At 41.1% G+C, this 27,517-nt stretch overlaps 1 protein-coding gene across 10 annotated transcripts in view; it reads right to left on the bottom strand.

The window, feature by feature from the left end:
- The window catches only part of RACGAP1 (Rac GTPase activating protein 1), a 35,982-nt gene that overhangs the window by 5,068 nt on the left and 3,397 nt on the right, over window positions 1-27,517 (bottom strand). For 3 of the 10 annotated variants that reach the window (XM_024737175.1, XM_024737173.1, XM_024737176.1), the window contains exons 2-13: window positions 23,219-23,334; window positions 14,868-14,956; window positions 9,027-9,229; window positions 7,867-8,003; window positions 6,843-6,912; window positions 5,121-5,174; window positions 4,352-4,432; window positions 3,489-3,606; window positions 2,884-3,014; window positions 2,060-2,224; window positions 765-860; window positions 479-677 (exon numbers count right to left, since the gene is read on the bottom strand). In XM_024737175.1, the coding sequence (XP_024592943.1) occupies window positions 479-677; window positions 765-860; window positions 2,060-2,224; window positions 2,884-3,014; window positions 3,489-3,606; window positions 4,352-4,432; window positions 5,121-5,174; window positions 6,843-6,912; window positions 7,867-8,003; window positions 9,027-9,229; window positions 14,868-14,952 (1,339 nt within the window). In that variant the 5' untranslated portion in view covers window positions 14,953-14,956; window positions 23,219-23,334. Of the gene's footprint in view, window positions 1-478; window positions 678-764; window positions 861-2,059; window positions 2,225-2,883; window positions 3,015-3,488; window positions 3,607-4,351; window positions 4,433-5,120; window positions 5,175-6,842; window positions 6,913-7,866; window positions 8,004-9,026; window positions 9,230-14,867; window positions 14,957-23,218; window positions 23,335-23,927; window positions 24,269-27,517 lie in introns of those variants that run through there. The other 7 variants (XM_024737172.1, XM_024737177.1, XM_024737178.1 and 4 more) reach the window with 7 other exon arrangements.

Below are 27,517 nucleotides of genomic sequence, written 5' to 3'. Positions count from 1 at the left end.
AAATCAAAGATGGCTCCAAGTTCAAAAGGACAACCTAAAACTTGACCAAAAAAACAACACAAAGCAACAACAAAAAAACCTGTTAGGACCCTATACAGTTTAGACAGGAAGAGGATAGCCATGGGGAACGTGGATAGAGTTATTCATCCATCAAAGTATCTGAGCAACTGCTATGTTTCAGGCACGTACCAGGCAGGGGAGAAGACAGAAAACAGGAAACAGAAAAGTCAAAAATTCCTGCCCCCATGGGACTCACATTTAAGGGGTTTTTAAAATTTATTTGGCTGCACCGGGTCTTAGCTGCGGCTGCTGGGTGCAGGATCTTTGTTGCGGCACGCAGAATCTTTTAGTTGCAGCATGTGGGGATCTAGTTCCCTGACCAGGGATCGAACCCAGGCCCCCTGCATTGGGAGTGCGGAATCTTAACCTCTGGACCATCAGGGAAGTCCCACATTTAAGTATTAAGATCTGCCCTTACCTGCTGCTTCCATAAAGGTCTGGTTTAGCCGAAAGGTCAGAAGGGGTTCTTTGAGGTTTCGAAGGAAGTCTTTCAGGAGGCTACAGATAGCATGGATGTCATCCACTTTGCTGAGGAGGGGTACAGTTTTCACTCTGAGGAATTTCTCTTTCAGCTCTTTTACTGTCCGGTCACAGCCTGAGATCCGATACAGGCCTGTCTATTATCAAGATGACACTTTCAGTTAAAAACCTCTTAATTACTGACACAAGTAACAAATTCACCCTCTCCAAGGGTGGACTCTTACCTCGGTCAGCCCTCTCTGCTCAATCTCATTTACACAGTGGACAACAATTGAAGGGATCATTGGAGAAGTCTGGGACACATAATCTGCCAGCATTCCCTGAAAAAGGCGAGTTTAAAATTAGTATTTACACCACTTACACCAGCAGATGAAGACCAATGGAAAGAGCCATCCCCAGACTAATATTCAGGCTGGGACATCATGTTTACTTTTAAATTCCTCTTCCCAAAGCATGATTAAAACAAAGACTCAATTATTTTCCTACCTCCACACCAGGACTGATTTATGGTCACGTATACCACACTCTTGCATGAACAAGTAATAAAAGACCACTAGCTACAACTCTGCCCCTGCTCCTCTTAGAGTCAAGGGCATCAGAAAGGAAGCAATAATGAGATCACAGGTATGGAGTATAATATAAACTAATTTATTACTCTAAAAAAGAAAGCCTTTTCTATACTGTAATTATTCTTAGTAAGAAAAATTATTTAACACAACTAACTCACAGTTGATCATGACACAAACCTATCTGTAGGAGAGAACTCCATGGTTCTATATTAGAATACAGGAAATTTGTAAAAAATTACATGCATGGATAAGAACTCTTAAGATTAAAGAAAAGTAACCTTTGATTTGCTGGAGGCTGGGTAGCAGCATAGCCATTTTGTTTTGATTCTTGCTAATGTTGCTTATAACAATTTCTTAATGAATCAAACTTTAGAAATAATCTAATCTTAAGACCATAGTATGGAATATCTCTAACATAAGAGAAAGAATAGTCAAAGATGAAATTACATGATGGCTGGGATTTGCTTCAAAATAATTCACTGAACAGGGTGAAGAAGAGATGGGGGTATTAATAAATCAAGATTGAACACGAATCAGTGATCGTGGAAGTTGAGTGACAGGAGCTAGGGTTAGTTATACTAATCTCTCTACTTTTGTATATGTTTGAAATTTTACAAAATTGGATGGGATGGGGAGGGGAAGGAAGAGGCGGAGAAAACGAAGCAGGGGAGGGAAGGGAGAAGGAAAATAGGATGAAAACAAGGAAAGGGAGGGAGAGAGAAAGGGGAAGGGAGGGGAGGAAAAGGAAGAGGAATTTGGTTTAGAAAGGTTACTAAACAGACAGACAAACCCAAACAGGATTCTGCTGCAGGTTAACATTTTACAATTTCTATTCATTATTTGTGGGAAAAAATATATGTGGCATCATTAATTTTTGAAAAAAATGACCTAAAGCTTTTAAAAGCTAAAGAAGCCATAACACAATGATGGTTCCCACAGGTCATACATACTTCTCCGATCTTGACAGGTGTCCCTATCAGGGTAGGAATGCAGGGAAGGGGACAGCGGTCCCGACATTCTGGATGAGAGACCACACGACAGTCTCGACACTTCAGAGACAGCTTGCCAAACTTTATTCGCTTTCCACATGGTACACAAGATTCGGGTTTAATAACCTGAGGATGAAACAGGAAGTAGTATGAATTAGAAAATTATCATCATATCAACCGATGTTTATTAAGCACTTAGCATGTGCCAAACAACTTCCTCATCCCTTTACACATATTTACTTGTGTAATTCTCACAATAATCCTATAGAATAGGTTTTGTTTTTTTTAAGATAAGGAAACAGAAGCAAAAGGAGGCTAAGTAACTTGCATAAAGGCATCCAGCTGCAAGGGATCACTGTACAGTAGTGGAAAGAATTTGTTGGCAAGGAGTCAGAAAACCCCCATGTTAACTTTGCTACTTACTATCCTGTGGCTCAAACAAGTCAGTTAATTCCTCTGAGCCTCAGTCAGTTTGCTCGGGTTTTTATGAGTAAATCAAGTGGGACAAAGTTAAAACGTGCCATGTTCAAGCATGAAATGTAAATACATGTCACTAAAAAGCACAAACAACTGCTTCTGAAAAGTTGCTTTCTTTTAATTTAATATTACTCACAGAACGGAAAGATACACACCCTCTGTAACCCTGGAAAGTGGGATAAGAAGGAGGAAGGAAATTCGACATTTAACTTTACAACACTAAAGTATTTAAATTTGTTGCTAGTAAATATTACTCCCATAATTTAAAAAGCAGATGTGCCCAAGAGCAGCAGCAATCCCAGATTTACCGTCTTAGAGACAAAGTCATGCAGGCGCATCCCTCCATTGCTTTGTGGAGTGTTGGAGCCGTCTGTGTCGGTTTTTGACTCCGGCTGCCTGCTGCTCAAGGTGGAGTCACTATTCCAAGGCTGTAAAGTACCTAGAAAGCAGGCAACTCTAAGCTTTGTGTCTTAGGTATTTTGTTCCTTCTGAATTTTTTTTTTCTTTTTGTTGCGCTGCAAGGCTTGTGGTGTCTCAGTTCCCCGACCAGGGATTGAACCCGGGCCCTCGGCAGAAAGCGCAGAGTCCTAACCACTGGACCACCAGGGAATTCCCCCTTCTGGATTTTAACCCCAATTTTAATATAACTGGTAGATAAGCAGTAATCTGTAACAATAATCAGAAGTGAATACAATGGCTATGCAAAAAACTATTTCCAGAGAAACAAGTTATATAGTGGTGTAGGCCAGGCTAGCAAGCCAAAGGCAGGGCATGACACCAACAGTGCTCTGGCCCTCAGTAAGCAACTACCCAAAACATCCAACCCCTGCCTCATGAGGGTTCTAAGAAACCAATTCTCCCCAGATTTTACCAGTTGTTTTACACAGGCAATTCAGCCACAAACCCAGCAGACCTGTTTTCCTTCGGCTCTTGGTCCAATATGGCACAGTTTCAATAGTGGACACAGCTTCAATGGGCCCGCCATCATTGGGAACAGTAACTGTAGTTTTTGCAACTATGGATTCATTTCCCTGAAACAAAGGTTGTAATGAGGGAAGGATAAATCTAATTTCCCCTCTACTATAGGTGTTTTGGAATAGTTAAAAAATTCCTGAGTCTTGGTCAGGACTTAAGCCCCCAGCCCCAAACACTCTTAAAGTTGAAATCTCATACTTTCAAATAGAAATACAGGTCACAGGAACACATATACAAACAACTAAGAACCACACATAAAGCTGACAGCTGTTTACTACTCTATTCATATGGATGATAAGGATCCTATTACACAGAAAAACGTTCACTGAACATCTCTCTCAAAATAACACTGCAATGTTGACTTAGGATTTTTAATGCTTGGGGCCGCTAAACTTTGATGTGTTCAAGACCACAATTCTCTTGGCCTGGCTATTCTTTTATGTATGTATTTATTTATGGCTGCGCTGGGTCTTCGTTGCTGCGCACAAGCTTTCTCTAGTTGCAGAGAGTGGGGGCTACTCTTTGTCACAGTGCGTGGGCTTCTCATCGTGGTAGCTTCTCTTGTTGCGAAGCGTGGGCTCTAGGCGCGCAGGCCTCACTAGTTGTGGCACTCGGGCTCAGCAGTTGTGGCTCGCAGGCTCTAGAACATAGGCTCAGTAGTTGTGGCACACGAGCTTAGCTGCTCTGTGGCATGTGGGATCTTCCCAGACTAGGGTTCGAACCCATGACCCAGGGTTCTTAACCACTGGGAGATTCTTAACTGCTGTGCCACCAGGGAGGCCCTGGCCTGGCTATTCTTACCTGGTCTGCTGTGGAGCCAATGGAACGAGTTTTCTTTACAGGTCCGGGGGGACCATCAATGAACTGTCGGCTACTAGAGCGCTAGACATGGGGCAAAAACCAAGAACTTTAGTGCCAAATAGAAGATCTGAAGCACAAAAGATAAAATTATTCCATTGGATAACTTGGATGCAAGTCCTAGGTACCAGGACTGCAGGAAATAACAATGTGCACTCTCTCCCTGCCTATTTCCACATGAAGCTTAAGTTGTACCAACACAAAAATGCCATCAGTGCCCTATAAGAAACAAGCAAGCTTTGGAAAAATTTAGACGACAGCACCAGAAAAAGTAGAGTGGAATCCAATCTAAGGACATGAAGTCTTTGGAAACATATTAAGGACCCTAAACAAGCACAAAGATAGATCTCTGTATATCCCATTATACACACATTTCATCTGAAACTTATATCAGAGCACAAAAGTCCTGCATAAAAATTCATATGACAACTCAAACAAACTTAAATATATCCTTTTACTCTCCACGAATGAACTGAGAGCAGCCCAGAAGAGTGAAACAGGATGGGATCCTGTCCTGAGTTAGGACATCAAGGAACTTCAGTTACTGCCCCTGCAACATGGATTCTCTTGTAATCTGTGTTTAACAACAGCTAGAGCAACATGTCAGGAATGCAGTACAATGGCAACATTTCTAGAGAAAAGTCTTCTACTGTTACTTTGTAAAAACAAACAAACACAAAAAACCCCCAAAACGAAACAAAACCATACATACCCTCTTTTCTCTCTTCTTCAGTTTAAAAGTCTTGACCAAAGAAGAATCCCAATCCTGTTGACAATTAAACTGTATTAATTTCTTTCTTTGGTTAGTCCTCCCCTAAACCCTGTACAAATAAATGTACAGAGAATTTTAAAGGCCTCTTGAGTCAGAGTACCTAACTCACAATTTGGGGAGACAGAAAGGGAGGGTCTCAAATGTTATAGCTATAGAGCTGTAGTGAGTTAACATGCTTTCTTTCCAAAATTGAAGCTATTATAATAGAATCAGGAATCAATACCAAAGAGGCAAGAAAAGGTTAAAGAATCAACTTCTGTCGTGATTATCTTCGGTGCCCGGTCCTTTATTTCTGATTATTTTTGTAATTAGTTTTAGAACTTACAGAATGTTGGGCACTATACTGCTGGCGTTAGATGTGAGCCTTACTCTTAAGGGATTGCTATCGTCTAATCAGATGTTCTGTACAATGTAGCCACTTTAAAAGTTCTAATTTAGGTTTTACATCTCTCAATCATCCCTCCTCCTTGGGGCCTAAAAAAGACATTCATGTGGACACTGAAGAATTATTTGTCTTTCACTGTGGTCTAGTTCACTTCGCTCATTTTAACCATTTGCATTCATTTTTAGTAGCTACCTATGACCTCCTGATCCTGATCATCCCTGAAAACACAAAATCCAAAAACAGTCGTATATAGCGTAGCTAAATAAATTTAACCTCTCCAATTTATGGTCAAGTAATTTAGCTACTGGTTGTTTGATTCAGCTTCAGTTACAACAGATATCATATCATAGGTCTAGCTCTAAAATCAGATAGTAGTATATTCTAGTTTTATTACATATCCCAGACTATGTCATTCCTTATTTCAAAAAGGTGATACCTAATACTAATATCTACAAAACAGCAATTATTTCCCTAGTCAAACTCTGACAATTTGGACATAAAACCCTGCCTATGTAACAAGTAGTTGTCATTTATTTTGCTATCATCAGAAAACCAACTACTAATAACCTCCTGATTTATTGTTTTGTTTGCTAGCTTTCAGCCAGTAAAATAGGAGAGATACATAAACCAATAAACTACAAGTCTCTGGAACATCAAAGATTGAAATATCAGGAGATGACCTTTTATGGAGAAACACCACCATAAGTTACAAGGGTTCTGCCCCACAAAAGCAGGGTAACAAACAGCTTAAACAGGTGAACCACTGTTCATCAAAGCATTATCTAGCGCCTGGAAACTTTCATCAGTCTTCTGGCTGAAGTTTCAGGGCACTGGTTTCCTTCTAATTGTAAAGTATGTCTAAGTTTTCCTCAAGAACCAGTTTAATTTAGAAATAAGGCACAAGTCTATTCTCCCCAGAGCAGCAAATAAACCCTGACTGGATAGAGTCTTGCTAATTATTATTATTTTTTTTTTGCTAGCTGGGGTTTTAATAAGTCAAGATGTAGTAATCAATTAATACAGGCAGCTCACAGATCCGTTAAATAAATTTAACCTCATGCCAAATCCTAAATTCTATATTCTCACTTCCAAAAATTAAATATATAAGCCAGTCTCTTACAGCTTGTATTTATATTTTTAAATGCTAGTCAGTATCTATAACATATCAACTAATAAAATAGTAATAAGGGAATTTTAGAAGAGAGGACAGGAGAGAGATTCCTGAGGGAGCAGGGTTAAGAAAAATAGATAACTCTCAGAAATCAAGTGTTCATTACCAGTGATTCATCAGTCTTGTCAAAGCTGATATCTGATAAAATGGAACCAGATTCATCAATGGTTGACAGTCTAAATGAGTGAAACAGTAGTGTTAGAAACAAGACTGGAAAGTAAAACCCACCAACACCAGAACAGGTCACACTTGTCAGGTAACATCAGCAATTTCACAGTAGCATCTTCCCCGTGGAGATAACTACAAGCTCAAACCCTAGCTGTGGTGGGTTTTGCTTTTTATGGTTTTCATGGGGGACTATGTGCGTGTGTGCAGGAGTACACATGCAGCACAGTTGCTATTTCAGCTAAGGCCTTATAACAGAAGTTGAAAGTTACATTCAGGGGTATGGGTGCTATTCCCTGCCGAGTCTGTACTACAGGCTACTAAAAATCCACAAGGCAGAAGAGTGAAGTTTAATTTGATCCCAATTGTGGTGGCTTTCTACAAGAGAGAGTATTACCCAGCATTAGCTTTTTAAGAAATTAAGCCTGTACATCTTCTTAGTTATAAAGATTCCCCATAAAACAACCAGGCAACAAAATAAATAGCTCTAAAAGAGTGCTGACCTTTCCCTACGTATTGTATTGGGGGTGTTAAATTGAAAGCCTGGTTGGGACTATTCTAAACAGCGATGCAGTGGAACCAAAATTATTGTCTGGTCTTGGCTCACAGAAGGCCCTTCTAAACCAGAAGAGCTACGAGAGCTCTATAGAGTAAACACTGGAAGTATTGCTGAACTGCCACTTCCACCTTTAGGTTTCTTAGCAGTGTGCAAGATTAGTTATTGATGTGCAATTCAGCATCAACATGAAATTCTACCCATGATGAAACATCCTAAGGAAAAATAAAAAAATAAAATAAAGACGGAGGCCTCTGCGCCTTTATTTCCCACACACCCTTCCTCCAAAGTCTTTTTCTGCTTTATTCAGCACACATTCCAGAAGCAGTATATCTAAGAGTTCAGATAACAAGAACTTATGACAGCTGTGTTGCTTATGATCAGATAATAACAGATGCAGTTCCCCCACCTCTTGTTTCCAGCATTGCCGCTGGATGGTTGGCCTCTGTTGAGAAAAGCCAGAGCTGATCTTTGCTCCTCACTTAGTTGAATGCTGCCAGATGTGTCACACATGAGCATCTCTCGAATCAGCTGAATCTGTCTTTCCTATAGACCAAAGCAGAGTAAAACAGCCTAACTAACCAGGGGAGAAAGCTTCACCTCAAATTTATGGGACAGGCAGACCAGAAGACATGAAAATACAGCATTATGCAAATGAGCCTTCAAGAAGGCTGCTACACCAATAGCATATTAATTCACTTCAAGCCCAGGTTGTGTCTCCGATTTCTGACTGGTAAAATGAACTCCATCTAGAATAGTGGGGTTTCTGCTACAGGACTTTTGGATCAAACCGCTAATCCAAGAAAAGACAGTACTGCAAAATGAGAGTCCCAAAGTAGATTTCACATAGCAAAAACACTTTAGTGTCAGCTAATTAGGACAATTATTGGCTTCTTCTACAGCTCAAAGCAGCCACCCACCTTTCTAAATGGTGGAGCAAAATGCATTAAAATGGATATAAAGCTGTGATGCACTGGAACCAGATAATTTGAGCTTACTGAGGCATCTAACACTGTACGAAGATGAATTAGTCCCTCCTAGCAAAGGCTTGCCTTTGTACCATGACCCACCCTGGTACATCAGAATGATAATGCTCTATGTTCTAGTGTTCACATTGGTTGAATACATCTATCCCTTTACCCTAAATTAAGAGCAGTGATGAAGGAAAGACTTAAGAGTTGTCCTGCCTATAACAATGACAAAGTACTAGCTATTGATATCTTATATGAGGATGTTCTAGGTAGCACTTATAATCAACAATGAGACAGATCAAATATGCTAGGATTTATTTCTCTGCCTTTCCCCTTAATTTTATTTCTTTAAATTCTCATTTGAAATCTGTCTATTAAGTAAAAGTTTCAGGTCTAAAGGAGAAAAAATTTTTTAATTTAAATTTCAGCCTATGAAGAATAGGATTCCTTGGCTGCAATTTCAGCTCCAATCATAGACAAACTGCTTTTAGTTCTTTAATGTAGAAGAAACTGGGTATACCTGGGCAAGTGGAAACATTACCCGTTGATCTTTCCCCGTCCCCACTGTCACAGTTCTAGCATAAAAAACAATACACACCAACTTTTCACAGTCAGCCTCAGCTCGCTGTCTCCGTTTGATCTCTACATCCACCTGATTGCGTGCATGCTTCAGCTTAACATCCAGAGCACTACGCTCAGTCTCTACTTTCATCAAAAGATCCTTGTATTTGCCCAGCTCGTGATCTGTTCTCTGCCACTTTTTACGGAATTCTTCAAAGTCCTTGGCCAACTGGATAAATTCTAAGAAAAGGGGGAAACTTTAATAATTCAAGCACCAAACAGAGTATAAATGCTCTAATAAATGAGTCCTCTGGTTAGTTTTACTCCAAATGCATAATTAAGGAACCAGATGAACTATGGGCAAATCCATCTGAAAATAACCAGGAGCAGATCCTGGATATATGTCCATCACTCTGGATGAGAGCTTTGTGGGGAGCAATTCCTATTTCAATAGGCCAGTTACTTTTGGCTTAGCCAGTGGCATCTGCTATGGAATAAGTAGTCATTAGTCACCTGGCTCCAGATGTAACACTAACAGTAAAAGCTCCTGAACAGAAGGCAATCAAAGGGGGTACCTTTGGGGCAGCTGTCACCCACCAGGACAGTTACAGCTATAAAACAAAAACAGTGTCCTTTAGAGTCACGCATTGCTGTGCCAGAGAGGCGTTAAACAGCAAATTCAAATGTAACTGCTGTAATATGCTCCAGTAGATATAGATCAATATTACAGATGTCTAGGCCTACAATTGCATTCAGCTATATAATTATACAAATACTGATTTGAAAGTAAAGAGCCAATTTGCTTTTGCTGTTTAACACAGCCCTGAAGGGTATGTAAACATTCCAGTTGGAAAGACAGAGGAAGAGAAGATCATACTAGCTTTGGGTGAGTCACTGATAGAGGAACGCGGACTCTTTTCAAATGTCTGCACCTCAAAGCATGATAACCCTGGTGGCATCCGTTCTTATCACCTGCTACTGGCAAAGACTATTCTATAATGCCTTACTATTCTAGTTAACCTCAATCTACCTCTAAGCTTCACTCCACCAGCATCATGGAGGAACTTTCCAAGGTGTACATCTGCTGCAGGTTAAACTAACCCAGTTTATGGCTGAAACTAGGCCAAATTCACACAAAGCTAGCAGATTCTCAGGTAGTAAGGGTACTTTTCCCATTTGAATTTAACCTGAGAGCATAGAAATAATATAGTGCTTTTTAAAATCAATTTTAATAATTTGACTAAGTTTCAAACTTACAAATTAGGATAACAATTCGATCTAGAGAAACCAAGTCTGATACATAGGGAAAAAGGTTTTTAGTAAACAATCGATTTTAGCAAAACAGGATATTATGACTTAGTTAACTTAGACAACGCAAATATCAAGGATCTCAAAAAATAAAATATATTATTACAAAATTCAAATAGTTTTAAATGATATACTGGTTTAGTTAACAGTTTGGAACACATTACTAAGGATTTTTTTCTCCTTAACTTAAACAAAAAGAAAACAAACAACATATCCTTTTGCAAATTTAACTATTTCAAAATTACAGATTCATAAGAAAAAATTAAAAACAAGAGCTGGTTCTTAGCCATGTTTACTCTCGCGATTCACCAAGCAATGCACTTATTATTGGTGTACTTTTCGATGTATGTGATACTTCCATTTTAAAGAATAAAGAACAGGAAACACACTTTTCAACTACACAGTCTGAAAACTTTCTAGCTCCACACTGTGGTCAATTAAATGTTTCTAAATATAGTGTTGCCTACACACTCAAATACTTACTGAATTGAAAAACAATTTTGAGAATGAAAAGATTTTCATTTGACCTAATTTTGCTGGCTTGCTTGGTCCTTAGGACACTCCTTGAAAAGTCTTATTAAATTGGGGTTTTAATTCCCATTCATCGTTAATTGGCATACATTACAGGTCTAACTGCATTGGATAACAGAACTGAAACCAAATAAACTATCAGTTCATTTCAAGGAAGGAGTTCCTATTTTAATAGTACAAATGGTTAAATTACTAGCTTAGTTTGTTAGACCAAAACCAGAGCATTTGCATACATAATTAAGATATTACTTTTATGTACAATTCTGTTATGAACTAATTGTGCTAGCATGGGTCAAAAAGGCACTTCGGACCATAGACCAGGAAAAACTTTGATGCTGGAGATCAGTAAACACAAATGGCATTTTTTTGGTCAGTGTGTGAATCACAATTTAATTTGGCACTAGCCCCTGTCATGAAGTATACATTCAAAAGGCTTATTAAATTCAAATTGTCTCTTTAAAAAAGTTATGTGTATATTAAATTACAAAATGCATCTATCAAAAAGGAGAAAGGAGAAGGGAAATTTCCTTAAAACAAATTAAGAATAATCTTAGATCCATTAAAAAAAAAAATCAGGACTTGGTTCATAGTTCAGCAAAGAGATTAAAGCAGCTCCAGAAATCCTGTTTTTTTCAGCTCACTCCTGCTAAGGCCTTTGTAGAGGCTCTTGTCTTTCTCACTACCTTCTAAGCTTCTTAAGGGCAAGGACCCTGTGTCTCTTCTGCTTTTTTATCCCCAGGGCCTTACACTCTACCCAGCACATAGTAGGCACTTAAATGTTAAATGAGTGACTGAACAAAATTGTTGTTCAGATCAAATTTAAACTCCAGGCATCCAGGCCCACCTCACCAGTCTGATCAAACTTCCCATCACTACCCAATACCCTCTTTCTAGCTAAACCAATTTGTCCCTGCCCCAGGAAAGACCTGTATTCATTTCTGTCTTCTCACTTAGGATCAAGCTATGCTCTCCAAATGGAATGCCCTACCTACTCTTCTTCTTCTTCTTTTTTTTTTTGGCTGTGCCATGCAGCTTATGGGATCTTAGTTCCCTGACCAGGGGTTGAACCCGGAACCACAGCAGTGAAAGCACTGAGTCTTAACCACTGGACCGCCAGGGAATTCCCCACTCTTCTTTATGTACCCATTTTTCTAGTCCCAACTGCTCTATGAATCCTTTCCTAATTTGTTTGCTCCATTTTTCTATACTTCCCCAAAGCATATATTTTTATACTTGTATCATCTTCTGTTTCATGAGACAGAATCCTGTCTTTGAAACTTAAATACCTTAATCTTCTTGAAGACAGGCACCATGTCACATACACTTTAGTATCACCTACTGCATATAGCATAGCACCAACCTAGTATGGTGTTGGCACACAATAGGCACCTGATAAATATTAAGTTATATTTATTCCTAATTTACAGACCAACGTCAAAAAAGTTCAGGCGTCCCATGATAAAAATAGAAGATAAAAATCATGTACAGTGGGGAAAACAAAGATAAAGTATCTAGGCTATTAAAGTCATTTTATTTGAATATTAACTTTCACTCTGATCTTTCGGTAACCTTGGACCTAGCTTTAAAAAAAAAAAACTATAACTATACAAAAAGGAGAAAGAGGAATGAAGTTATTATGATGAAAAGCAAGAGTAAGGAGTCAGGGGACACGGAGGGATGGGAGGAATTCCTAGGATCTAAGAAGAGGACAGACTGGGGTGGTTGCAGAAAAGGAAATTCTAGAGTCTAGAAAACACTAAGCCACTTTAGCTCCTCAAAAGCCAACATTCCGGGACTTCCCTGGTGGTCCAGTGGTTAAGATTCCACACTCCCAATGCAGAGGGCCCGGGTTCGATCCCTGGTCAGGGAACTAGATCTCACATGCTGCAACTAAGAGCCCACATGCTGCAAATAAGACCTGGCAGAGACCAAAAAAAAAAAAAAAAAAAAAAAAAGCCAACATTCCAAGTTAGGGATTTGCAGAGGGGACAAAATGTACCTCTGGGCTTCCCTAGTGGGGCATTGGTTGAGAATCCGCCTGCCAATGCAGGGGACACTGGTTCAAGCCCTGGTCTGGGAAGTTCCCACGTGCCGGGGAGCAACGAAGCCCATGCTCCACAACTACTGAGCCTGCGCTCTAGAGCCCGCGAGCCCCAACTACCGAGCCCGTGTGCTACAACTACTGAAGCCCGCATGCCTACAGCCCGTGCTCCACAACAAAGAGAAGCCACGGCAATGAGAAGCCTGCACACCTCAACAAAGAGCAGCCCCCGCTCGCCACAACTAGAGAAAGGCCGCGCACAGCAACGAAGACCCAACGCAGCCAAAAAAAAAACCCCAACACAACCAACGTACCTCTATTTTATAACAGAAATCAAGGGAAGATAGAAATTTGCTTATAAAATAAAGGTTCTTGTAAAAATAATATCTTATATTTTGGGGGGCATAATTATTTCAAAAGGTATTTTCACAACTAGTACCTCATTTATCTTGAAATCCTCATGGCAAAAGTCCTTTTTTACAGATGGAGAAACAGACACAAAAATAACAGTTAAAAGCCAGCAAGAGTTACTGAGACTCCAAACCTCAGGTTCCTCCCTCTGCCCCCAAATACTATCAGCTGCCTCCTCCTAGAGATCTTAGTCACAATCTCTTCCACCCATTTCTCCTTATTTCCACCTTCACAATCACCACTCCAGTTGGGGCTCCCCATTGCCTCTTTCCTGAGCTATGGCAACCATGTCCTAATCAACCTCCCAGCCTCCACTTCTGATACAGCCTCCACCTCTGCCAGGGTAACCTTCTAAAAGCATGGTTCTGATTAAACCACTTCCCCTTACTCTTATTCCCCTCACACTCCACACCCTCTTGTCTCCACTCAGGTGGCTCCCCTGACCCTAAATGCCTTCTTTCATGTCTGTCTGTTGGGATCCTACCCTATACCTAATCTAAGGCTCAACTCAAACCCTACTTTTTTCCATAAAGCCATTATTTGCTGAGTGAACCTGAATTTTAAGATCTCTTATTCAATACTCCTCCCCACTAGACTCCAAAGCAATCCATCTTCTGAGATGATGTGACCTCAAAGAGAAGCCTAATTAGTATGCTATCATGGTTATTGAGTTGATACCAGACGATAGGGTCATGCAACAGCTATTAGAGAGAGAAAATAGAATACTGTTTTGAAAGGCCTGTAAGTAGATGAGAGCTATCAAAAACATGAATCAAATTAAAGAAAATATTGAATGGCACAAGCAAGACACCATACTAAGTACTATGGAGATTGTTTTCTTTTTAAGTTTAAGACACAGTTCTTGCATTACTTTTGTACCAATGAGACTGACTTAACAGCAACACCCGCTATACTAGGTATACATGAAAACCTGAAATAGAAGAGCATGGTAACACAAAGAAAAGCTGGTAAAGAAAAATTCCCTTACATCACTTAGGTCAGTGCTATCAGCCCCACCTTTCTTTCTCACTAATCTACTTCCCAGAAGACTACTGTGTCACCACCTCCTTTTTCTTCCCAGCTCTCCACCCAACCTTAACCCTTTATTACTAAGCATCAAATAGGTAGGTGAAAGCAGATGAACTGTCCCTCCTTCAAAAAGAAACTGTCATTTTTCTCCTCTTCAATTGAAAATGTTTTATAGAACACAGGGAAAACCCAGGATAAAAAATGTAGACAACTACTACTCTAAAGAAAAAAGGCAACATCCTTAGAAATTCAGTAGATTTTGCCCAGTTCGTGATAAAAAATAAAACCGACGACTAATGCCAACTATGTAGTGAAAAGAGAACCCTGATAATGAAAAAAGTCTGGGTAAAACCCATTTAAAAACAACTACAGAAAAATAAGTGACCATTTACAATGAGTGTCCATTAAGTTTTGACCATAGATAAGTGACCATCATTTTCTTTTTAGATAACTCAAGTGAAAAACAATTTTAGGATTGGAATACACTTTGGCTTTGCAGAAAACCGAAATCTGAAATCTGTTTTTTCTCTTCACACAGGCCAGCTCAGAATGACTTACGGACTTCATTTCCTTCACTGAGAATCTCCATCCGGCGTACAAGCTGCTCAAACAGATTCCGCATATTCAGCATCAAAGTATCCATCTTTCTGCCAAGAAATCAAATCAAATATACATTAGGGGTCCTGCCATCTCCCCCAGACAAAAGATTCAGGAGCAATCCAGTACAGTGATCAGTGACTAACATCTGGACTCTTCCATGTGTAGCTACCACTATGAGAATCTCGAGCTAACAACTGATGTTTTTTGTAATCCTTATTATAAAAACAAAGTTGGAATGTTTAAGACTCATTTGAAAATTACAAACGCATTTCAGTCCCCTGAATATAACACCCCTTCCTGCCTACTTCTTTTCCTCCACTCTGCAATCGCTCTGGAGCTGAGAAGCAATTAGGGACAAGTATGTCAGTTGATTACTAGGTGACCAACTACTTAGTCAAGCCTATCAATATAACATTTTTGCCACTTTAATCCTGCTGCACTTTGGAGACCTTCCATGTAACTTAAAAGGTTTATTTTTAATTTCATCTTTAGCTAGTACCCCTGTTGCAACTGTCTTTTAAAACGCAGTACATGGTCAGCACATTTCCTACCAACAGCGCAGATGACGTCACACAAGTGATTAAGTGGGGAAACTGCCAGCTCAGCAGCTCAATAATTATTTCTGTAATGCAGGGCTCTCTGCTGGACTGCGTGCAGGGACTATGTCTAATAAATTTATACTAAGTATAGGCAAAGGATTATGTTGTACCATATTCTGGCATCAAGGAGACAATACACCACCTTCACAGTTAGAAGGGCAAAGGAAAAATCATTTGCTCCTGTGTTCTGTAATAGTGAATTTCAGGCTTCATATTTCCCCCGGCAAAGACTTGCTGATATTACATTAAAAATGGTGTCCTTACAGGCAGTTCTATTCCAAATAGACTTTAACTGGGAACACTTTAAGGAACTAAGATCTTCAAAAAAGAAAGAAATCAGCGGGATTTTATGAAAATTATCAAGGAAATGAAATTTAAAAATCAAGTTTCATTTGAAAATTGAATGTTCTCAGAAACACCATTAAAGGATTCTTCTTATGTTTCTCCTAATCACCCCTTCAACATTCTAGTCCAGGCCCTTTTTTCATGCATCTAAATAAAATTTTAAGAACTCTTTTACGAAGGTTTAGTGATTTTACAATGTTTGCAAGATTGTACCATAAGCTATGAAGGCAAGAAAGGGCAGAAAAAACACAAAGGAAAAAGGAATATATAAACATAAAGATATTTTCTATTAAATGCTACAGACTTATTCATCTGTACTTGTATGATGGTTGCTCTAATAGCAAAAAAGCTTTCAATTCCAAGCTTGAATGCAATATATACATGAATCAGGGCTGGAAACCAAGATTTTCAAATGGCAATGTATCTGTTCCAAGCTACATAATCACGGCAAGCTGCTAAGCAACCAGACCAACAAACTTATTACAAAGCTCTTCCTCTAAACTAAGAACAAAACTAAAAGAATAGCATTAAAACTGGTAGGAAGAGATGTGGAAGTCATGGAGGTGCCCATGGGTTTTAACAATATGACAAAAAAGGCAAATACTTCTAAGTGCTACAGGACAGAAAACAGGGGCAGGGCATTCAGTAGCCTATTCAAATGATGATTTCCTTTAGCTCCCAATAAAAATGAAAGACAGTGATCAGTTTTGGTTTTGTTTTTTTTTAAAACATTTATTGCATCCAGCATATTTTGGGGGGGCCGCACCTTGCAGCATGCAGCATCTTAGTTCCCCAACCAGGGATTGAACCCAAGCCTCCTGCAGTGGAAGCGCGGTGTCCTAACCACTGGACTACCAGGGAATTCCCAGTGATCAATTTTTTTATTTTTATTTTTTTGGCTGTGTTGGGTCTTTGTTGCTGCGCGCAGGCTTTCTCTAGTTGTGGCCAGTGGGGGCTACTCTTCATGTGGTGCGCGGGCTTCTTATTGTGGTGGCTTCTCTTGTTGCAGAGCATGGGCTCTAGGCATGTGGGCTTCAGTAGTTGTGGCGCATGGGCTCAGTAGTTGTGGCTCTCATGCTCTAGAGTGCAGGCTCAGTAGTTGTGGCTCACAAGCTTAGTTGCTCTGTGGCATGTGGGATCTTCCCAGACCAGGGCTCAAACCCATGCCCCCTGCAGTGGCAGGCAGATTCTTAACCAATGAGCCACCAGGCAAGTCCCCCCAGTGATCAGTTTTAATATGGGGTATTATTGGTTTCTATCATCTCTGCACTCATCTGTATATTCTGAGACTATAAGACAGTGAGCTCAGTACATAGGGAAACTTTTATCTGTCCAGGAATGCAGAAAAGGAAAATGGGACAGTGCAACTAGGGTACTGAAAACTGGTTATTTAAAAAAAAAAGAAAGAAGGGACTTCCCTGGATGGCGCAGTGGTTGAGAACCCATCTGCCAATGCAGGGGACACAGGTTCGAGCCCTGGTCCAGGAAGATCCCACATGCCACAGAGCAGCTAAGCCTGTGCGCCACGACTGCTGAGCCTGCGCTCTGGAGCCCACAAGCCACAGCTGCTGAGGCCCGCATATGCCTGGAGCCCGTGCTCTGCAACAGGAGAAGCCACCACAATGAGAAGCCCGCGCACCGCAGCAGAAGTGGCCCCCGCTCGCAGCAGCTGGAGGGCCTGCGCACAACAACAGAGACCCAACACAGCCAAAAAAAAAAAGAAAAAAAAAAAGAAATGGCACTACCCTTAAACACACACACACACAAAAAAAAATTCAGAGGGTTTTTATGTCTTAAATGACAATACAACAACCTGATTCCTTGTCTCCTTTAAGAGAAATCCCTCATTTTCTCAAGTTCCTCTATTCTTCTTTCCTATTTCCTTTGTGCATACCACTCCCTAGAGTGAGTGCTGTGGGGAGGTACTTTCTTGAAAACACAACCTGATTCCTGAAAAGACTATAGACACAGAGTACCTACCTGTGGACATCTCACCATAGTAACTATTATCTCATAGAACTACCTTGATCTACATTGTTCTCCTATCATGATGCCTAGTACCTAGGAGATAGCTGTTTGACTAAACGTATCAAACTATCCCACCTTAGTCATTACATCTCTACAGACAACTCATCCATTTCTCTCTCCAGCCCTCAGCTCTCTCCTAAGTCAATCTTGTAACTCTCAATTTGTTTCGGATGCCCTGGACGTTGAGCTCGATTTTGAGACATCATTCTATCGTTCCCCCACACATCATCAACTACTTTACCCAATGACCTACCATACTCCCTCTCCTACCGACACCCAACTTTAATTTCCTTATTTTTATCATTCTCCCAGTCACTCAGTTCCAAACCTCAGCATCACCTTAAGTTACTCCCCTTCCTACAAGTATAATCACCAAACTCTGTGGATTCTTCTCTCATGTGTGTCATACCCAGCCCATCATCACTTGCAGGTCATTAACATTCACTTCAACTGGCCTCCCTGGCCCCAGTCTTTCCCCAACTACTTTGCTCAATTGGCACTCAGACACCTTATACTCTAATTTAACTTTACCATGTTTCTATCCTATGTCCCAGCTAAACTGTAGATTTGAGAGGAGAAACCTTACATTTGGCACCGCTGTATTGCACAAAGACTCAGTACTTTTAAAAAATACTTGATAAATCGAAGTCAGAGAACAAACACATGAACTAACACACACACACACAGACACACACACACACGCCCCCCCCCATGATTCTGTCAAAAGAATTTCCATTGTACCTGAACATCACGTTTAATATAGATGAAAACAGAACAGTTAAAAGAAAGGTGAGGGGGCAGAAGCCCTAGGATATAATTTTAGTTCCTCTATTTACCCGTTGTATAACCTTGCATAAGTCACTTAAATTCTGAGAAACATCTATAAATGGGAACGATAATACTTGTCCTATTTACCTCACAGAATATTACAAATTAACGTAGGTAAAAGTTTTATACCATATAAATTGAAGCTCATTATAAGAATATAGGGTATTGGACTTCCCTGGTGGCACAGTGGTTAAGAATCCACCTGCCAATGCAGGGGACACAGGTTCAAGCCCTGGTCCAGGAAGATCCCACATGCCACGGAGCAACTAAGCCATGCGTCACAAGTACTGAAGCCTGCGCTCTAGAACCCGCAAGCCACAACAACTGAGCCCACGTGCCACAACTACTGGAGCCCGCGAGCCTAGAGCCCGTGCCCTGCAACAAGAGAAGCCACCGCAATGAGAAGCCTGAGCACCACAATGAAGAGTAGCCCCCACTCACCACAACTAGAGAAAGCCTGTGCACAGCAACGAGGACCCAACGCAGCCAAAATTAATTAATTAAAAAAAAGAATATAGGGTATTATAGTGGGTATACATTTTTTGCTTTTGTTTTGGTCTGATTGTTGTTATTTACATCCTAGAACAGTGATTACCAAATCATAGCTGGAACCCAGATCAAAAAGAAGGGAGGAGATAGCAAAACTTGACCTTGTCTAGGCTCTTAAACAAGCTCTTCTACATGAGGCTCATAGCATCTGAGAAGAGTTAATTTTTCCTCTAACATAGATTTACTTTGGGCAATCCAAAAACAGCACTAGAAAATATAATCCTCTTCTCTTTATATGCTAAGGGACCATGCATTTTTATTAACATGCTACAGAAGTGACTCTCAGGAATTATTTATAGATGCCAAAAATATCTTTCTGTATCAGTACTAACTCTGATATCTCAACCAAATTGTAGCTTGAAAAGCTAAAATTTACTCATCCTATTCAATGTCAATTGAAAATGGCCTTAATTTTCCTGCTGGGTCACATTTTTACCCTCATGAATACTTCTTTATTTCCCCCCCTTTATTATTTAGCTCATAGCTAGGAGATACACTAATGTGAAAGGAAACAAAAACAAAGTCATATTGCAGTACATTGCTTTGCAGCTGTAAAACAGATGTCACTTTTTCACTACAGAGGCGGCTGCCTTTCGGGAAAGCTGAAATGATCCTTGTGTGTAGCAAGGAAATCAGTTTGTTGAGTGCTTTAAACAAAAAGGTGCTAGAGAATCTCAGCTGTTATTGATGAGAAGCCCCAGAGGTGGAGAAGTCACTGTGTTACAGATTCCCAATCTGTGAGTATCCCTAAGGGAGCAATTTGGCATCACCAGGAAAGAGTCTCAGCTTGATGTGATTGCTTTGAGTCCCCAATTTAATTTCAATCACCAGCCAAGAGAACAGAGATCATCCTTCAGAATAACAGACTATTCCAGATCTTACTGCAGAGTATCCCGGGAAAAATCTCTAGCCTCTTCTTCCTCCCCTTACAAACAATATTATTAAGAGACCTATACATCAGGTTTTAGATGCATTGAGGGTGTTAAATTCTGTCACACAAAGCAGTGCGTTTTTCAGGGAAGAGTTTTAATGAAAAACATTCTCACAAACATTACTAAATCTGGAGAGTCCCAAGAAATCAACAATACAGGTTCTCTGTTCTCTGCTGCCAAGAAAAAACATTCCTTAAGACTGTCTCAATACAAGATTCTTTCAAATGAAAGCATTTCGGAATAATTCTTTTTCCCAAATGTCCAGCTTCTGCTTCACCATATCAAAGCCTCTATTCAACTGGCAGGCAGAAGGAGTATCTTGAAACCGAATGTTCTCATGAGCAAGTCAATTGCAGAAAGAGTAAATAGAACATCCTCAGTCCAACATGAATGAAGATTAAAGTACGGAATGGGAGGAAATTCCCCGGCAGTCCAGTGGTTAGGACTCTGCACTTTCACTGCCAAGGGCCCGGTTCGATCCCTGGTGGGAGAACTAAGATCCCACAAACCCCTGCAGCTTGGCCCCAAAAACAAAACGAAACAAAACAAAACAAAAAAACGAAATGGGACAAGTTGAATTACTGTTTTTCAGAAAATGATTACCAGTTCGTTATACTAAGTTCTCCTCTTATTTTTTCTTCTGTGAATTCCTTCCATTCCAAACTGTTCCATTCCTCAGGGTCTAGTATAAGTCTTACCAACTCACTAAAGCATTCCCTAACCATTTTAGTCCAAAATAACCTCTTTATTATCTATAACACTCATTTGGTAGATATAAAACACTGCCTCATACTGTTAATTTTCTATGTTCAAAAAAAAAAGGACATCCCTGGTGGTCCAGTGGTTAAGACTCCGGGCTTCTACTGCAAAGGGTGAAGTTCAATCCCTGGCAGGGGAACTATGATCCCCGCATGCCAGGTGTGGCCAAAATTTTTTTAAAAAGAAAAAAAAAATTTATTTAATGGTGAAACTAAAACCTCACCACCCTAAACAACTATATGCACCTCCCTATCTAATCTTTGCCCATTATGCACCCATATTTCATCGAATTGCAATCATAGATTTATACATAATTTTGTGTTTTACTTTTTTTAAATCATGTTTCCATTAAGTTACAAAAAGTTCATGAACATTTATTTAACTGTTCTCTTCCTTGGACATTTAGGTAATTTCGTTTTTTTGTTACATCTACTTAGAACCTCTCACATGGTCACTCCCTCACTTCCTTCAGGTATTTATTCAAATGTCATTGCCTCTTACAGATGGCCGATAGGCACATGGAAAGATGCTCAACATCGCTAATTATTAGAGAAATGCAAATCAAAACTACAATGAGGGGCCTTCCTGGCGCAGTGGTTGAGAGTCCACCTGCCAATGCAGGGGACACAGGTTCGTGCCCCGGTCCGGGAGGATCCCACATGCCGCAGAGCGGCTGGGCCCATGAGCCATGGCCGCTGAGCCTGCGCGTCCGGAGCCTGCAACAGGAGAGGCCACAACAGTGGGGGCCCACGTACCACCAAAAAAAAAAGTCTGCAAATAAATGCTAGAGAGGCTGTGGAGAAAAGGGAACCCTCCTACACTGTTGGTGGGAATGTAAATTGGTGCAGCCACTATGGAAAACAGTACGGAGGTTCCTTAAAAAACTAAAAATAGAGCTACCAAATGATCCTGCAATCCCACTCCTGGGCATATATGTGGAGAAAACTATGATTTGAAAAGATACATGCACCCCAATGTTCACAGCAGCACTATTTACAATAGCCAAGACATGGAAACAACCTAAATTTCCATTGACAGATGAATGGATAAAGAAGATTTGGGGCTTCCCTGGTGGCGCAGTGGTTGAGAGTCCCCCTGCCCATTCAGGGGACACGGGTTCGTGCCCCAGTCCGGGAAGATCCCATGTGCCGCGGAGTGGCTGGGCCCGTGAGCCATGGCCGCTGAGCCTGCGCGTCCAGAGCTTGTGCTCCGCAACAGGAGAGGCCACAACAGTGACAGGCCCGCATACCACAAAAAAAAAAAAAAAAAAGATGTGGTGTATATATACACAAATAGAATACTACTCAGCTATAAAAAAGAATGAAACAATGCCATCTGCAGCAACATGGATGAACCTAGAGATTATAATAAGTGAAGTAAGTCAGAAAGAGAAAAGACAAATACCATATGATATTTATATGTGGAATCTAAAATATGGCACAAATGAACTTATTTACGAAACAGAAACAGACTTAGACACAGAAAACAAACTTATGGTTACCAAAGGGGAAAGGGGGTGGGATAAATTATGAGTTTGGGATTAGCAGAATCAAACTACTATATATAAAATAGATAAAACAACAAGGTTCTACTGTATAGCACAGGGAACTAGATTCAGTAAACTATAATGGAGAAGAATATGAAAAACAATATATATATAAAACTGAATCACTTTGCTGTACACCAGAAACTAATACAACATTGTAAATCAACTACACTTCAATTTTTAAAAAAGTCATTGTCTCATTCTTAACCACACTATTTTAAATTGCATCTTTCCCCCTAACACTTCTCTGCTTTATTTTGATCAAAAGCACTCATCTCCACCTAACATACTTATATATTAACTTACTTATTTTGTTTATTGTCTGTCTCCCCAATAGTTTAAGTTCCAAGAAGGCAGGGATTTTTGTTTGTTCATCGCTGAGCCCCTGGTGCCTAGAACAGTGCCTGACACTTGGCAAATGATTACTAAATATTCACCGAATAAATAAATTGAACATCACCAAGGACAGTGTTTTTCTTCAGGTGGCCGTGTGCCTTAAAATGGATTTCCAAGGCTGGGATTACCAAGTCAGAGGATAAAAACCTCTTATGACTCTTGATATACAGTGCCAAAATATTTTCTAAAAGGGCTGTACTAATGTACAGTACTCTCAACAGTGTAAAGGCCTACTAATGGTAACACAATCTGTTACCTTTCTAAGTTCTATTAACCCAAATAAACTGCAAGCTCCTTTAAAGCCAAGTAAGATTGTCCTGTACTTACATTTTGTACTTAATAAGCACCTGTTGAATGATTAAGCTATAGGAAAAGCGTCTTCTCTGAACACTTTCAATAACTCGAAAAGCTCACCTTCCACATTGAAGAGTATGATGACGTTTCTTTAAAAAAAAGAAAAAGAAAAAACAGCTTATCACCCCACGTTCCTATGCACACCCTCTGCCGAGGAATGAAATCCTGAAGAGGGATGTATGTGAAATGGCCTCGTTGTTACTAAGGCTGGGATTTAGGACGGGAAGGGCAAGATGTCATTGCCTACCTAGACTCACACAGCCCACTAGGGAGAGGGGCACCACTAGGGAGAGGGGCACCACTCGGAGCCGCGCCGGCCTCTCAAACACCAGGGCCTGCTTTTCCCTTCGAAAAAGTCTTGCTCCTCTGAGGAGAACGGTGGTGTTAGCCCACCCACTCCCTAACTCTGTCTTTAAGTGAGAGCCACTTCTTTGGGGTGGCTCCTGCCTTGTTCAAGCCACCATCTCAAAAAGAGGCCCCCGGCTTTCCACAGAACACGGCGCCAAGAAAGAAGCCACCCACTTCCCAGCCATCGCCCGCTCAGGCCGCCCGCGCCCCCGGCCCATGGAGAGCCTTCAAAGGAGGGGCTGTAGGAGCCGGCCTCCACCACAACCCGCGAGCGGGCCACGGCTTCACAACCGCGGACGCCTGCCTCCCACCACAAACCCAGCGCCAGACCCACCTTTTCTCGCAACTCCCAGCACCCACTTGGTCGGGTCCCCCGGGCCCCACCTGGGCGGCCTTCCACTTCCCTCCGCGACTCACCCAACGGCAGAGAAGCTCCTCGCCGCCAGCTCGTGTTTGAAATCCGGCACCAACCAATCACAGAGAAATTTATTCCTCCCGCGCTGTCCCCCTACGTTGCGACGCACGCGTCGGGGCCACGGGGAGGGGGCGGGGACAAGGCTGGGCATGCGCGTTCTGATAGAGCGAAGCCAAAGGCAGCCATCTTGACTAAGGTCAACCGTTTTTTGTTGTTGTTGTTGTTTCCCCCTTCCCCTCAACCCCTCCGGAGCCCTTTCCTGAAGCCATTCACGATACCATGTTGACTAAGGGCAAGGGATACTTCTTGAGTGCAAATTATTCTTGGCCTTACTGTTTTCTCCAGACTGAGAAATAGGACTTTTGGAAACTGTTAACTGAACAGTGTCTCATCTCTCGATTGAATAGGAAGAATTCCGGAAGGAGATAGAACAGCAGTCATTTACAACCATATATGCCGAGCTGTACACTGCCTTCATTCATTCCTGCATTCCAGGTTTTCATTTGACACACATTTATTAATTGCACCAAATTTGTAACAAGGACTCTTCTAGGAACTGGAAAAATAAAGATGACATGATATCTGCTTTCCAGTAGCTACACATCGGGAAAACAAAAATATAAAATGAAAGTGCCATGATTTCATTTAATAAACGTTCATTTAGAACTTGGCATAGTGCTAACACGGGGCTTTCATACTTTCTTTTAATCCAAATCCACAGCGAGAAACAGATTTTACATTACAACCACGTAGTACAGAACTCTGCTTATCCTTACTCCATGAATGTATTCTGAACTATTTTTTTCCTATTCTCTTACCACCACCCCTGCCATGTTGGTTGTCCCTACCTCATTGAATTTATTAATTATTAGCTACCTGCAACTTGAAAAAAATACTGGCTAATGCATGCAAGAAGCAGTGTGGTTTAAAGGGAAGATCACAGGTTTTATAATCAGAAAACTTAACTCCATTTAAACAAATACTGTGGAGCACTTTTGTGCCTCCGCATACTGCTGAACCAGCCACATCATCACTTTTTAACCCTTCTGTACTTCACTTCCTCCAACTATAAAACAGAAATAACAGTATCAACCCTATCTCACAGGCTTATTCCTAGATCAAACAGGAGAGTATGTGGAACACTATCAAAGTTTACACTTTGTAAACTGTAATAAAGATTTGTATTATTAGATAAGAGATGAAGAAATATTAACTGTACACATATTATCCCATTTATTCCTTCCCACAACCCTTCAACGTCAGGAGCACTCATTTAGTTGATTGCATTAGCCTGTGCCTCCTACACCTATAATACAGTTAAACATATACAAGAACAGAATATGTGTAAAGTGCTTTAGAAGCACAGATGAGGAAGCAATTAATCCTATCAGGGGGGCGGGAGTGTTAGAAAAGCCTACAGAGACTTGTTATCTGAGCTTGGACTTGAAGTATGAATAGGAATTTACCTGATAGAAAGGAGAGGCAATTCCTGACAATGTGACCTCTCAGAAATGAGTCACATGTATATATAATAAATACACAAGCAAAGGACTTGTGAAGGTTTAGTGCTGTGAAGGAATATTTACCGTAACATGCAGGTAACTGGGGGTTCAGTGGGTGTGACACCTCTTGTGCAGCTTGGGCCTGAGGAGGGGAAGAAGCTAGCAAAGAATGACCAGACTAGGAAAGGATGGGGCTTTATCCTGTAATTGACAAAATGACAAGACAATGGGGATGGGGTTGACTCCAACTATGTTTGCATTTTACATAGGTCGTACCGCAAATGGCATGGAGGATTGTCTGGAGAGGGGAAAATCTGAAGGTAGAAAGACTCTTGCTTCATTGTTAGGGAGAGGACCTGAGCTGAATTAGGCCAGTGGCAGCAGGGATGGAAAGGAGGGGACGGGTGGGAAAGACATTCATGAAATCAAATGAATTTATTAAATGATTGGATCTAGGGGTTGAGGGAGAGAAGGGGGTATAAAATGACTCAGCTTTCTCCCTCTCCCTTTCACCCCTTATCCAATTACTTAGTGCAGCTCTTAAGTATCTCTTGTATGCACCCACTTTACTTCTTCCTACCTTCACCACCCTAATCCAATTCAGTGGTCCAAGCCATCAGTGAATCTGTTTACCCCTCACTTGCATTCTTTACGCCCTGAATGATCTCTTTTTAAAAATTTTTTAATATTTATTTTATTTATTTGTTTGGTTGCATGGGTCTTAGTTGTGGCATGCATGTGGGATCTAGTTCCCTGGCCAGGGATTGAACCCGAGCCCCCTGCATTGGGAGTGAGGAGTCTTACGCACTGTGTCACCAGGGAAGTCCCCCGAATGATCTTTTAAAAATGCAAGTCTAATCATGCCTCTCTTTTGTTTAAAACCATTAATGACTTCAACTTCCTCCTCAATAAAGACCAAAATCCTTAATAAGCCTCTCCTAACCTGGCCCTGGCTTGCCCCTAGAGCTGCACTTCCTGACCCTCTGGCGTTTGCAATTCCTCTTCCCCACCCTTACAGCCTCTTTACCTGGCTAAATTCTACTCAGCCTTTTGGGCAGCTGAGAAGTTTTCTGCCTTGCTCAGGGAGGTCTCTGAGGCCTAGAGCCATGCTTTTGCTACAAGTTTCCCCATCATCCTCTTCCTCCCCTGTCACACATGTCAGCTCATCTGTTTCATCTTCCTGGTTCTTCTAGTCACCAGCTATATGGCCTTTCAGAAGTCATCTGTGCCTTTGCTCACTCGTCTATAAATGTAAATCATAATAATACCTATTTCATAGAGTTGTTGAGAGGAATAAGTGAGACATCCATGTAAAGCAGTTGGCACACAGGACTTCCCTGGTGGTGCAGTGGTTAAGAATCCGCCTGACAATGCAGGGGACACGGGTTAGAGCTCTGGTCCGGGAAGATCCCACATGCCGCGGAGCAACTAAGCCCGTGCACCACAACCACTGAGCCTGTGCTCTAGAGCCCGGGAGCCACAACTACTAAGCCTACACACCACAACTGTTGAAGCCCATGCGCCTAGAGCCTGTGCTCCGCCACAAGAGAAGCCTGACCACAACGAGAAGTCCAAGCACCACAAGGAAGAGTAGCCCACACTCCCAGCAACTAGAGCCGGTGGGCGGCAACAAAGACCCAAATGCAGCCAAAAATAGGTTTAAAAAAAAAAAAGTTCGCACAGTTCCTGGCACAGAGTAAGTGCTCCGTAAATATTCCTGATTTTCCCTACTAGACTGTAAACTTCCAGAGAACAGAGATGGTACTCCTCTCATTTACTGCTATAATCTCTTGCTTTTGCAGCTCCAATAAATAGTCCTTTGGGTGAGCGGAGGTGAGTTCAATAGGACGGTGGAAGCTTCCACTCCATCACCCAAATTCTGTCCCAAATGATGGATGAGGGTTGGTGACACTGCCCCCCCCAATTCCTCCCTCCATCCAAAGCACCACCACACCCCTCCCATTCCACTCAACCCCCTTCCCTGCTGCAGCAGCCCTGTGAGAAGCA

The sequence above is a fragment of the Neophocaena asiaeorientalis genome, unplaced genomic scaffold (assembly GCF_003031525.2).
Source record: "Neophocaena asiaeorientalis asiaeorientalis breed wild unplaced genomic scaffold, Neophocaena_asiaeorientalis_V1.1 scaffold134, whole genome shotgun sequence".
Classification (NCBI taxonomy): Eukaryota; Metazoa; Chordata; class Mammalia; order Artiodactyla; family Phocoenidae; genus Neophocaena; species Neophocaena asiaeorientalis.
This window is presented reverse-complemented; position numbering and strand designations above follow the sequence as displayed.